General features: G+C 50.3%; 2 protein-coding genes across 5 annotated transcripts; one reads left to right on the forward strand and one right to left on the reverse strand.

Annotated features, from left to right (window-relative positions):
• Positions 1–732: 732 nt before the first annotated feature.
• On the reverse strand, positions 733–13,481 carry POLR1C (RNA polymerase I and III subunit C). 4 transcript variants are annotated; one of them, XM_031593657.2, is made up of 10 exons: positions 13,268–13,481; positions 9,552–9,644; positions 3,779–3,850; positions 3,599–3,706; positions 3,342–3,474; positions 2,675–2,794; positions 2,301–2,453; positions 2,022–2,171; positions 1,379–1,495; positions 733–1,044 (listed from the first exon to the last, which is right to left on the reverse strand). In XM_031593657.2, the coding sequence occupies exons 4-10, from the start codon at positions 3,653–3,655 to the stop codon at positions 926–928; spliced, it is 849 nt and encodes a 282-aa protein (XP_031449517.1). In that variant the 5' UTR covers positions 3,656–3,706; positions 3,779–3,850; positions 9,552–9,644; positions 13,268–13,481; the 3' UTR covers positions 733–925. The 4 variants fall into 4 exon arrangements, with proteins under 4 accessions (XP_031449517.1, XP_031449499.1, XP_031449526.1 ...); XM_031593639.2 differs by having other exon boundaries at positions 9,552–9,647; XM_031593666.2 differs by lacking the exons at positions 9,552–9,644; positions 13,268–13,481 and adding an exon at positions 3,924–4,079.
• On the forward strand, positions 4,078–9,070 carry YIPF3 (Yip1 domain family member 3). Its single transcript, XM_031593703.2, has 9 exons — positions 4,078–4,235; positions 4,314–4,520; positions 4,595–4,701; positions 4,962–5,007; positions 5,611–5,703; positions 6,035–6,166; positions 6,668–6,781; positions 7,213–7,336; positions 8,577–9,070. Exons 1-9 carry the CDS (start codon positions 4,170–4,172, stop codon positions 8,696–8,698), a joined length of 1,011 nt encoding a protein of 336 aa, XP_031449563.1. The 5' UTR covers positions 4,078–4,169; the 3' UTR covers positions 8,699–9,070.
• Positions 13,482–13,560: the final 79 nt, after the last annotated feature.

The raw sequence follows: 13,560 nt of genomic DNA on the forward strand, positions 1-13,560 counted from the left end.
CTCTACTTCTATTCTTTTAGACCATCACTGGCCTTGCCCTGAACACAGCATTCCCTACAGTGTAGCCACCCCAAGACCTATAACAATGCATATGGTATGAATAAGTATATCACAGTGAAACAGGCAGAAAGTATGATTTGCTACACTTGATCCTAGTGTTGTAGTGCAGATTACCTTACGTAGCTGGAACGCACCATTGCTCACAGCCCTTCTCTGACATTATCAGCTTGCCCAGAGAGAATTCCAGCATAGCAGTGCTCACCCCGATGCTAACCTTGCATGTTATCCCAGGCTTCCCTTGGTAGAGACAGGCGTTTAATAGACATCTGCCTTTTACCACAACCCAAAAAAGTCACTGAAAGGGAGAAGAAGGTGGTGAAAACTAATGCCTGGAAAGGAATGTCTTACCTTGAGATACATAACAGGGACAATCAGTTTTTCTAGAGCATGTTCTTAAACCCCATCATTTCTACTATACAAAGAAGCCCAGTACTATAAGAAAACACAGCTACCACACAGCTAGTCTGAGACATCTTCAAAATGGACATAAACTGGCAGTGACTTACTAAGTTCTCATGGGCCTGCTGCTTAGAGCTGTATTACACTGCCTTATTGGTCCTCTTCACACACTGCCTGCAATCTAAAATAACTACTACTCAGCTTCAGACCTGCTGCCACTTTTTTTTGTATGTTACGGTCTCACAATTGTTAACTGCACAGAAGCAGACAGAGGTAAAAGAAAGCTTTTATTTTAGTGCATCTCCTCACTGAGGCTCATCACACACAAAACAAGTTCAAAGAGATGGTCCAAGGGCTCTTAACAAATCCATCTCAAAACTTATGCCTAGGGCAGAAGAACCACTCCTGCAGGCCAGGGCAAGCCCGAAACAGCAGCACAGGGTTCTGCTTCTTGGCTACAGCCTGCTCACTCCATAGGCACCGTGTCCAGTTCATTGAGGAAACGCTGACACTTTCCCATCAGTATCTTGATGGCTTCAGTCACCAGCACATCTGGAGGCAAGATACCTGTCGACTCCACTGAAACTGCACAGAGATACAAGTCAGCAGGGCCATTGCACAGCTTCAGCTTGCAGCTGGCTCCAGCATTTGCCCCTCATCTTCCCTTATGCTGTACTTCTGGCAAGCCAGACCTTTGCAGCTGGAAGAAATAAGCCGTCAAGAAGCACAAACACAACCTACCCCAAAGCTGCACCAAACCACAATCTCAGTAGCTCCCCATAGGAATACAAACATAGTAAGACCTATTATGCCAGGGAGAAGTGGGAGACCGAGACCTAAGTACACATACTGGCCAGCCCCTGCTTGTTTGCACAAGGCAGAATAGGGCTCTCTGCTCTACAGAAAATGGACCACTTACAGATGTAATGATTTCGCACTCTTGCTAGGCGCACAAGGTTTTTCAGACCCTCATGTCGGAAGACTTCCCTGCTGAATGTGTCCAACCGTGCATTGGCTACTCTTGCCACCTTTTTTCCTAAAAGGAGAAAACAAAACGAGGTGGGCAGCGGCAGCAGATGGGTACCTTGGGGTCACAAAAGCCTCAAGCAGGTGAGGCATCAAAGCCACATATAGAAGAATTAGCACATCCCTAACACAAAACTCCAGCCTGGCTGAATTCATTTTCTTGAACAGTTCCAAGCCAAACACAAAGCCTGTATGTACTCCTGGGCAGGACACAAGTCCTCTCCATGCTCAGCTGCTACAAAGAGCAAGCTTGCTACCCAGACATCTAAACAAGTACCACAGGACTTTACAGACAGGCATGACACACCGAAGCATTTCACAGAGATCTCAGTTCATCACTAAAAACATTTGTGTGTGACAGCTGCTCAGCCAATACAACCAGGCTCAAAATAGCACAAACTGTTGTTGATCAGCAAGACAACATCACAATGTGTTTTTTTTTCCCTACAAGGTTTGGCTACAGTGTCTATTAGTCTCTACTCAGTCTCTGCTAAACTTGTTAGAAACAAGGCACTTTACAGCTGAGAAGAAAATACCCTTGATGTTCTGGATCTCAATGACTCCAGGGGAAAAGCACTTCTGTAACGTCTCAGCTGCCTCATCCTCAATAGGCTGCAGGAGAGTAATGTCAGGAAGCAGTCGATAACTAGCTGTGGCCACAGGAGAGAACTTAGCATGATCTTTACCTGCACAAAGAGTTAAGAATTAAGGGTAAGGGCAGGCCTCAGGGTCAAGCCAGTTCTCCACTGTTTCCCATCACGCAGCTGTGCTCAAGTGCAAGCACCAGCACACCTGCTCCCAGACCCAGCACTCACCTATGCCCTTGACACAGTGCATGAGCACATCTATTTCCTGCCCAGGTCGCAGCAGTGCTATGAGAATGTCATCGTGGACAGGTCGGAAATCAGCATCCGGAAAGAGGTCTGTCTGATTCCCCAAGGGCACCCATGTCATGTGCTTACTGTACACTGCCAAGAGAAGCCACAAACGTCAGCCAGCTGCTGCCTCAGAAAACAGGTTGCTGACCTGTATAGGACTGGAGATGGCAAAAGTAAGCTGTGTATACTGTGAGGGAATTGGCTGTCTCTGCTCACAAGGCTAAATCCCAAGAGAGAAAAAGAAAAAAGTGGACAAGAGAAAAAACAAAAATCTGCATCTACTTTTAGGACAGGCAGAAAAGAGTTCTCACCTTTGTGATTGAAATACAGTTCATTTGGGTCAGATGATTCCTTGGCTGCCTGAGGATTCCGGCTGCATTTTATTTTCAGCTGGAACTGCAGAGTATCAATTTCTGTCCCCTCTTCGTCTCCTGGAAAGGGCAAAACAGTATTTTCATGGCATTGCATTTCTGCTCTGTTGAAGTGCATTCAGAGGTGGGCCACAAAAATGATCCAAGGGATGAAACATCTAACCTATGAGCATGGGCTGAAAGAGCTGGGGCTGTTCAGCCTGGAGAAGAGAAAGCTGCAGTGAGACCTGGAAGTGGCCCTACTGTACCAAAAGAAGGCATGCAAGAAAGGGACAGACTTTACAGCAGTCTGCTCTGATAGTACAAGGGGAAACAGGTTGAACCTTAAAGAGGGTAAATTTACTTTAGATATAAAGTGAGAGCGTGGAACGAGGGTGGTGAGGCACTGAAACAGGTTGCCCAGAGATGCAGTGGATGCCCTGTCCTTGGAGACTTTCAAGGCGAGGCTGGACAGCACTCTGTGCACTTGACCTAGCTGTAGGTGTCCCTGTTCACTGCATCTTGGACCAGATGGTCTTCGGAAGTCCCTTCATGATCCTATGGTGTGATCCTGGCTCCTCATTATGGGCTCCACACTCACCACCGTTGTTTGACCCGAGACCCTCACCTTGGTTTCTGTACTCAAAGAGTCGAGGGTCGGCCCGGATGGGGATAAGGCCCAGGCGGTGTGCCAGGATCTCATCCTGCACGATGGACGTGTTGTTGTACACGAATACTTTCTCCACAGCCATCGTTGGCACCTCAGGGAGACAAGAGACCAAGGCGGTAAGACGCCAACCACAGTACCCACATACGGGCCATCCACCCGCACCGGCCCCGTTCTCGCCACCCCTCCCCCCAGGAGCCGCCCCAGCCCCGCGGTACCTCGGCGAGCAGGATGCGGCGGAAGGCGTTGGCGATGGCCGCGTCGATTCCCACCATGTCGAACTCCAGCAGGCCGTCCTCCTCCCGCACCACGTCCACGCGGAACGCCTGCACGGGCCCCGCGCCGCGTCACACCGGAGCCGACCGCGGGGCCCCGCCGCCGCCGCCGCCCTCACTCACCTCCTCGAAGCGCCGCGGGTCCCACGCGTCGTCGTAGCCCGGGTAGTTGCCGGGGAAGTCGGTGGTGTGGACCTGCGGGAGGCGCAGCCCGTGAGGGAGCGGGGGACGAGGCGGGAGCCGCCCCGCAGCCCGCCGCCCTACGCACGTTGCGGACGCCGAACTCGCCCAGCACCACGCGCTCCCGCATCTCGTCCGTGCTCCGCTTGGCCGCCATCGCCGCCGGAAGCAGGAGGGCCGGGCCCGCCCAGGCGCGGCCGCGCCGCCCTGCCGCACACAAGATGGCGGCGCCACCCGCACGCCCTCTCGCGAGATCCGGCGCGGCGCCCGCGGAACCGTCACATCCGCATCCCCTTCCCTCCCCCGAGTTCGGCGGCTCGCAGGGCCGGGCGCTATGTCCGCGCCGGGCGGCGGCAGGAGCGGCCCCGCCGAGTGGGGCGGCTTTGAGGACAACGTGCAGGTGGGGCCGTCCCGCGCGGGCGCCGTGGCGGGGAGAGCGGGGCCCGGGCGGGCGCTGACGGTCTGTGCCCCGGAGCAGGGCGGCGGCTCCGCCGTCATCGACATGGAGAACATGGACGACACGTCGGGTTCCAGCTTCGAGGACATGGGCGAGATGCACCAGCGCATGAAGGAGGAGGAGGAGGAGGAGGCGGAGGGCGAGGCGGGGGCCGGCGGGGAGGAGGACGGCGAGTTCCTGGGCATGAAGGGGCTGCAGGGGCAGCTGGGGCGGCAGGTGGCCGACCAGGTGAGCGTGCTCCCACCCCGCGGCCGCCCCCGCCGCCCCCGGCCCCACTGCTGCACGGGCCCTTCTCTCCGCAGATGTGGCAGGTGGGGAAGAGGCAGGCCTCCAAGGCCTTCAGCCTCTACGCCAACATCGACATCCTGCGGCCCTACTTCGACGTGGAGCCCGTCCAAGTGCGCACCAGGTGGGCAGGGCCCGCGGGGAACGCGCGGGGCTGGAACTGCCTAGCCGGCTGTCCCCCACAGCGGTGGGTTTGTGAATCCTTCCCGGCAAAGCCAGCCCCCGACTAGCTTCCTTTAGTTAGTTCGTGTAACCCTTTAAAAGCGCTGTCTGTCCCCCACGAGTCACAGCAGGAAGCACTGGCAGTGGGTGTATGGGATCTGTTGCTTTTTGAAGCATCTTATTAGTTCTCCTGATGCAGTTCCCTGCTTTGCTGTAATGCAGATTGCTGGAGTCCATGGTTCCCGTGAAGATGATCAATTTCCCACAGGTGAGTTCTCTCTCACTGAACCAGACCCCATGGCCTGAGTGACTGTTCAGGAGAGACCCTTCAAATTTAATTAGTCTGTGTTATTTAGGATCCAAGTTTGTTAGATATTCACCTCCCTCAAAATATCAGTAAACCCTTCCCTATGGTTGTTCCAAATCCCATTCTCACAGAATCATAATCATAGAATATCCCAAGTTGGAAGGGACTCACAAGGCTCACCAAGCCTAACTCTGGGCTCCGCACACCAGCATCCAAAAATCAGACCATATGGCTGAGGCCAGTGTCTGGATGCTTCTTCAACTCCAGCAAGCTCGCTGCTGTGACCACTGCCCTGCGGAGCTTGTGCCAGTGCTGCCTTTACCTTCCTGCTACCTTTAATGCTGGTACAGTTCTAGAACTCTAGATTTCACCTGTTTTTGCATCCTGTTTAACACCACTCTGACTCATCACACAGCCTATTCTGTGTGGCTCCTGTCAGCAGTGGCTTTGCTGATGCTCCTCAGGTGATAATACTCTCCAAGATACTTATTATGCCACTCAGGGTGGAGAGCCTGGAAGACACGAGCACAAACCAAACCTTCCCATCTCTCTCTTTACATGTAGAAGATCGCAGGTGAACTTTATGGACCTCTCATGCTGGTCTTCACACTGGTGGCCATCCTTTTGCATGGGATGAAGACCTCAGACACTATCATTGTACGGCGAGTCTCAGTGATTAATTTGCTGTTTGATCGGGTTTGGGATAGCCATAATGACACTGGAAAGGGAGAGTAAACCTCTTCCGTATCACAACAGCAGATCTGATCTGAAAAAGAGCCTTTTAGTTTGGAGAGGGGAGGAAAGTTGCATCAGAAAGTTCTGATGCTGTGTTGCTGGGAGAGTTGGGGTGTAGGTCATGGGGAACCTGCCTGCTGTTAAGCCAGCTATTTGATTATGTTATGAAAGCTCTGGGTACTCTCTGCAGTGGGACTTAGGTGCTAGCAGGCTATTTCTCTGAGTTCTCTTCATACTGCTGCTTTCTCCACAGAGGGAAGGCACATTGATGGGCACAGCCATTGGCACCTGCTTTGGTTACTGGTTGGGAGTCTCCTCTTTCATCTATTTCCTGGCATATCTGTGCAATGCCCAAATCACAATGGTGCAGATGCTGTCGCTGTTGGTACGTATGGATGGGGCTGCCCCAGGATAGATGCTGGCTGTATGGTGTTCCAGAGGGAGGGTGCCCTGTGAGCTTTTCCTAGAAACCTGGAAACATCTTTCTAAATTAGTGGTCCTGGATGACCACAATACTGTTGCACTGGGACAACTTGGAAATCCAAGATGTTCTTTGGACCTGACCTGTCCCATACAAAGATGGCACAAAGCAGCTGTTTCTGCTTGCAAGTTTCCCACTTAGGGAGATTTCCATTTTTCTGGGATCAGAGGCTTTTTCCTTCTGTTTCCTAGATTGTTGCAATCTCTGACAATCCTGTGAATCCTTCAGACAGACTGGCTGGGTGTGAGCTGCTGTTAAAACTGTTGTGCTGGTTAACATACTAGCATGGAGTGTGCAGTTGTGAAGTACTGCCTTGCTGAAACATTGCAAGTATAGGCTGCTCATTGTTCAACGACCCTTTGTGTGCAGGTGACAACTGTAACGTGAATGTCTTTGTTTTGCCAGGGCTATGGCCTTTTTGGACACTGCATCACTCTGCTTGTCACCTATAATATCCACTTCCATTCCCTCTTCTATATTTTCTGGTTAGTCGTTGGTGGACTCTCTACACTTCGAATGGTAAGTGACAGGCAGCCCAGAGAGGAGGGTGTTTCTTGCTTTCTGTTCCTTGGGCCAGGCAAGTGATTCCACAGCTGGGTAGGGTGCTTAAAGAACAGCCTGATGCTTCTGGATCTTTTTGGCTACTAGTGTGTTGCCTGGCTCACTGTCCTCACCCATTCGACAGCTGCAGGAAGCCTGCTGTCTTATGTCCCCTGCTGCTGCAGAGACTTGCCTGAGCCTCCTGAACACCTGGTGAAACTGGGCAAGATTCATCTACCCAAAACAAAGTCAGATTACTCAGAATTTCTTGGTGCCAACTCTGAAAAAGGCTCTGAGTGGTGTTCCTACCGGCTCTCACTACTTAGCCCATCCTCCTGTGTGCTCCTGAATGCAATGCCAGAGGCTGATATTGCAGTTATCCAGTCTCTTCATCTCTACTTCTCTCCTAGGTTGCTGTGTTGGTGTCACGCACGGTGGGGCATACCCAGCGGCTCATTCTGTGTGGAACTCTTGCTGCTCTGCATATGCTTTTCCTCCTCTATCTGCACTTCGCTTATCACAAGGTGGTAGAAGGTAAGCAAGGGAAACACAATGGCAGTGCCTCTTAGATGTGAGGGAGGAGGAGATGGTGCTTTTTCCTTTCTCAGAGAGAAAGGATGGGCAGTTTGGAACTGACCTAAGGGCATCTGGGCCAGTTCCATGCCCAAGAGTGACTAGCACTACCATTGTTAGCAGATGTCAAAGCAGGTCAGCATATTAACGTGGGGTAGTCTCTGTGTGCAGTTCTAGTACTCAAGACAAGCTGCAAGCAGGCTTAGTCTTTCCCCACAAGTGAAGTGTTAAAGCAGTGACTACTTTTCTTATACAGATGTCCAGTCCCTTCCCGAACCTTGCGAAAGTCAGGCTGCTTTACTCTGATCAGGAAATATGTCATTAAAGTCTTTCCTTCTTTACCTAACACCTTTATTATCTTAAGTTGCACAACACAGACAGCAAAAGCTGCATCCTCTGCAGTCAGTACTTTCTATCAGGCTATACAGATTCAGTGGTCTTTTTGTTTTGTTGTTTTTCTCTTAAACCATTAGTTCTCCTTTTTTAAAAAAAATATATATATATTGAAATCTGCATAATTCTGGCATAGCATCACAAGTCCTTTTAGAGCTAAACACTGTTCTTTCCTGGCTCCCTATTCATGGCCAAGGTTCTCAGCTCTAATATGCAACTTCTCAGCAAATGAAATATGGGAGAATATACTCCAAGCAATTTTCTTCAAGGATCTCCAGGACTGATTAACAGTCTTGAGAGGGTAATTGACAGGAAGTAGAGAACACTTCCATCAGCATGTGCACTTCCTGCCAAATATTGCATTGCAGTGATAAAAATTCCATATTGCACTTCCAACTGCAATTCCTGATATAAGCCTTGCAGGTATATCTCAAGATGAAAACAAACAGTTGGTCTAAGAGGAGGTTATGTGCTGGAGTGGAGCTGGGAAATGATCTGCCAGGCTGCCTTGGCAGAGGAGAGCCCCTAGCAGTCTTTGTTCAGGTCAAATGACAAGGGGCTGGATTTAGCACCCTCAAAGAGAAAGGATCCACGTTGCCATGCCCCAAGGATAAACTCTGATCTGCATGCTGTGGTCTCCGGATGGAGGTGTTTATTGCTGCTTATTCTTGAGGGGCAAGATGTCTCCTCCCATTGCCTCCAAGTCCTGAGCTCTGCCACTCACTGCCAGACAGAAAAACAAGAAGAAACACACCACCTGCTTCTGAACTAATTCTTGCCACTCTCCTCTTTCTCCTGTTTCCTGCAGGTATCCTGGACACATTGGAAGGACCCAACATGCCACCCTTTCAGAGAGTTGCCAGAGACATTCCAGTTGTTTCCAGTGCTGTATTAAATACAACAGCCAAAGCCAATGCACTGACCCTGTAATTGCACAGTCTCGGACTTGCTTCCTTTACTACTTTCAGGGCTGCATAGGGCTGTAGTAGCCTGCTGCCTCTTAGGAAAGGAATGGAACAGCAGGGATAAGAGTTTTGTTTTGCCTTCCTGGACCTGTCCTTTGGGTTGCAGTTCTGCACAGCTGTGTGGACAGCACCTCTGTGACTCAGGAGGACTATGCTCTTCCACCCACACAGATCTGGGCTGTATTGAGTAGAGTGGCTCTATTGCCTGCATGTTTAGCTGGGATTTCCTAGCTCGGTTAGTACCTTACCCCTCTTTCTGCTTGCTCATGTAACCCCAGGACTGTCTGCTCTGTTCCTGTCCTGAAGAGGGAAGAATTAAATTGATGTTGGTTTTGAATGATGCCTTATGTTTGAGCCTACTTATGTAATGGGAGAGTGTTGTGGGGTCTCTATGCCTTGATTTATCTTATCTAGACTCAAAGCATAACTCTTTGCACTTCTGTGTTGTCATATTTCCAAGTGTTTCAGGATAAATGACCTGTCTTGGGCAGCTTTTCCATAGCCCAAAAAGGACTTCAGCTACACTGTAGATTTTTAAGAAACATTATGATATTTAACCATATTCTCTTCCTTGTCATGTTCCAGATTGATCCCTTTCTTTCCATTTGGTCAAGTTGCTATATCACCTCACTGCCCGTACTTCTGTACGTCAGAAACGTATCTGTCCCTGCGCTTTCACACCTTCTTTCTGTTTGTTTTATTGCCCTTCTAACCAAGTTGCTCTGGGATAGCAGTTCTGACTGCAGTCAGCATGTCTGTGAGCAAGGAGGCTCCAGTAAGGATAGGGAAGTAAGTAGAACAGCTCAAGCTAGACTTACCTGCACTGCAGTAGCTCACAATTGAACAGTTCAGCTGTAGTCTTCCCGCATTGGTCTGAGTGTTAAGCTGTGGGCTGGTTTCTGGCTTTCAGTCTCCTGGAAGAAAGGAGCCACACCTAAGAAGCTGACACTCATACTGGAGAAAAGACAAAAGGCAGGTAGCATGAAGAACTACACTCCCCTTTGTTTTATTAGTGGGAGAGGATAGTACTGTCGATAAGATCGAAACTAAAGCCAAGGTGTGATGAAAAAGAGGAAAACAGTGCCAGCTACTGCAGTCAGGCTGCTCATCACTTCAGTTACAACAATGTCACTGGACATGACTTGAGCATTTCAGTCACAGACCTCCTTTCTCCTGTTGCTTATTCCTGAGTTCATCATTTGTTTCCCTTCAAAGAGCACAAAGTTAGTCTGCTAATACATGCACAGTAGACACACTCTCTGACTTTCCCCCTCAGCCCCCAATTTATTTTGGCTGAACAAGAACAAGTTGCTTGGGAGCATGAGCTACACTATTTGGGCCAGCAACCTCCATGTTTTCATTAGTTTCTTGGAGCAACTAAGCCACTTTCAGCACCAAGCGTTTCCATTATTTTCAAACTTAAAAGAATTTGTTTGTAAGTCTACAAGTTTGGCACTCCCCTCACTACAACTCCATGGGAGGTTAGTTTCTAATTTTCTGACTTCCGCTTCTTGCCCTGGCAGCACAGAATGGGTCTGTTTTTTTCAAGTGCAGGCAGGGGGAAAGGAAAGGAGAAAGAGATGACTGCCACTAGAAAAATTCCAGACAAGAAGAAAAACAGGGACAAAATAACACCGCTGATCTGTGGGCATCGTTGGAGAAGACCTGTGTTCCCTTTCTATGCCCTGACATTTAACTGGGTCAGAACGACAAAGCTGCACCTGTGTTTTTACTCAAAGCACAGGAGAGCTACGAGAGAAGTCTTCATGCTCTCCGTGTGCAGCTTATGTGTCCTGTCTGCTAGTGACAGATGACAAGAGTAATAACAAACCACCCTCTCAGATGCTGTGGGACTTGCTCTGCTCCAGTTCCTCAGACCCAGGTCATCCTCCGTGCAGCAGCTGAAGCTTGAAACATTTTCTACCACCAGAATTTTTGTGCTCTGCTGAGAGATTCAGACTTTTTCCTTTTGCTAACAGAGGGGGACATGCTTTTGCAGAGAAACGCATGTGTGCCGCAGTTCCTTAGAGCAGGCTGAGCACTGCCTTAGTCAGGTCCCTGTGGGAGGGCAGGTCAGTCTTACACAAGTCCTCTAGTTATCAGCACAAGCCTTACATCCCCATCATGCCAGACACTCTCCACCTTTAATGCCTTTGTTTCCTGCCATGGCTTTTGCAGGAAACCTAAAATAAGTTTCTCCCTTCTCACCTGCAGCAAATCTGAAGTAATTCGTCAGACTTGCAGCTGTTGAGAAAGGGTAATGCTACAAGAACTGTGTAAGCCCTTTTAATTAAAGCTGAAATAAATATGAGGCTGTCACATTAGAAAGAGGAAGGTAAAACATCGAAGCATGCTGTGGTCTCCTCTCCTCTGCAGTACCTGGGAGACCAACCCTTCTTACAGTCCATTGCTGTTGCACTTGGTAACCTTAGTTATGTTCTGGGTTACAGGTATGCTGTTTGTTTTCCCATTTGTCTTCTTCCCTATGTCCAGTCTCACTCTAGCTGCTCATCAGTTCTGCTTCCGTAGCTGCTTCTGTTTATCCCTATTTATGTGTTACTGTTAATGGCATCAGTCTAAGGGATCAGCTCTCATCTTCCATGCCCCAGCAGAAAAACAATAAATCACCTTCCTCATACCTGCTGGGTAACTGCACATGACAAGGAAGTAATACCTAGCTCTAGACAACATACCAATGCCAAGTTTGCCTCCGCAAAGCCCTCGGTGAGGCTTAATGAGACAAGCTTTGAACAACTTGCTCCTTTACCACTAATCCCAATGTATCTGAGCATAAAGCAAGGTAGGATATTCATCTTCCTGATGTACTCTTGCACCTGACTATAGGCACTGAAGATGCCATCACTAGGGCTTCAAAGGCAGGCTGATGCCCTAAGCAGTGCTTCAAGGCCGATGCTGTCAACTGAAGTGGGACATATCCCAGGGGCTCTCTTCCAACTGCCTCTCTAATATTAGTCTGCTGAAGGAAGCATGGGTTAATTAGTGCCTGGAGGTGATTGTCAAGAGAAACTAAGTGCAGTCTTCCACTCAACCTGTGCTGATCAGCAGCTGTTACTCAGGCAGACCACTACGACATTCACTCTGTACCACTTGCAGCCCTGCAATATACAGGATTGTCTTCTTACTTGAACCATTTAATGGCTTCAGAGATCAGGAACTCCTTTTTTGAAAACCATCACCGGCACTGCACTGCTGGATGCAGACAGCTGCTGTTCATATCCCAGAACAGGTATACTGCCAGGTTGTGGTTCACTCCTGGTGCAGATGTAATTCCAAGCCTGAGCACCCACGCACAACAGGAAATGCAACATGCATGGTGATGCCTACATTTGGCTGCAGTCAAAGCCTCAGAGTTGACATCAGAGTCCAGCTTCTCATCTACTGCTCACCCTTGGTCTCAACCAGAACATAACATGCAGCTAATGGGTGCTCCTCCATTTCACAGGAAGAAAACTGCTTAACAACCCCCTCCGTATTCTATTTTTCCCCTCCTCTCTCATGGCACGGCCTGCAAGCAAAGCAGAGGAAGCTGGGTTTGTCCCTTAGTTACCCAGTGGACTGGAATTCACTCGAGTCCTGCCATGTACAGCAGCCTGGCTTCCTCTTTAACAGATTAGCTATGTACAGAAAGCTGCCTACTTATGTGGTTTAACCTAATTTCCACATCACTGGCTTCCTTTTTCAGCTCACTGGAGTTGAAACAACAGAGGCCCTGCTTCATATTTCTCTCCAAGTACAGCGTTACAAGAAGGTGGAAAAGAGCAATTCCCTGATCCATAGCAGAAAATTAAAATGGCATCATAAACATCCCTCACAACTCTCATCAGGCTGTGTGCTGCAGAGCTGAGCAAACCCACAGCATTTCCCCACCCCCTTCACGCTTTCCAGCTACCTCCTTGCACCGGGCAGGGGATGCGACATGGGGCAGGTCTGCTCCCTTACCATGAGGCTGAGGCACGCTGCTGCCACCTGAGGACACGTCCATCCCCAACCCCCTCCTTCCATGCTGTACCCCAGCATACATCATTCCCTGCTGCAGGAATAAAACCACTGGAAGGATGATAGATGCCCTCATTTCTTCTCCTTCTTCTGTGCACCCAGCTGTGGCCCAGAACCCTTCACATGCTGCCCTACTTCTGTGAGAGGAAGTCACGTTCAATTAATCCGCCCAGAGCTCCTTACAACGCCAGCGATACCACCTCTGCTGTGCGCAGGCTTTCACACCTTCATGCCATGATACAACCAGCTGCGGAAGGCAGCATTTCACCCCTTTTCCCATCGTTATTTCTGTCAGCTCAGCCCCAGGTTTTGACCCTGGGCCATCCACCCCACACGAGCTCGTTCCAGCAGTAGCCAACAGAACTCCAACCCCGCCTTGTACCAAGGGACAGCAGTGAGCCTCGAGCCCTATTTTCCACCACACCCTCCATACGTACGACGTGCTGCGATCCCACTCAGAAAACCCCTCGGCCCCGACCCGCCTTGCCCTAGAGCAGCAGACACGGCTCACACTGACCTGCAGACCGCTGTGCCACACGTGCCGGGACCAAGACTGAGGATCAGTGGGTTTCAGCAGATAAAGCCAACGGGCGGCTGCTGCCCAGCCCGGGGCACGCCATGGCCCAGTGGCTTCGGCCCATTCTCGGGGACTTCGCCGCACCCCCTCTTCTCGGCACCAGAGGACGGCAGACGCCCGTCGCGTGCCTCGAGTGGCGGCGGGGCACAAAATGGCGGCGCGGCCGACGGGGCGGGACGGGGCCGCCGTGCGTGGGGCGGGAGGAGGGAGGGGGCGGGGCGGCCCCGCAGGTG

Source organism: Phasianus colchicus, chromosome 2, assembly GCF_987193195.1.
Source record: "Phasianus colchicus chromosome 2, bPhaCol1.hap1.1, whole genome shotgun sequence".
Lineage (NCBI taxonomy): Eukaryota > Metazoa > Chordata > Aves > Galliformes > Phasianidae > Phasianus > Phasianus colchicus.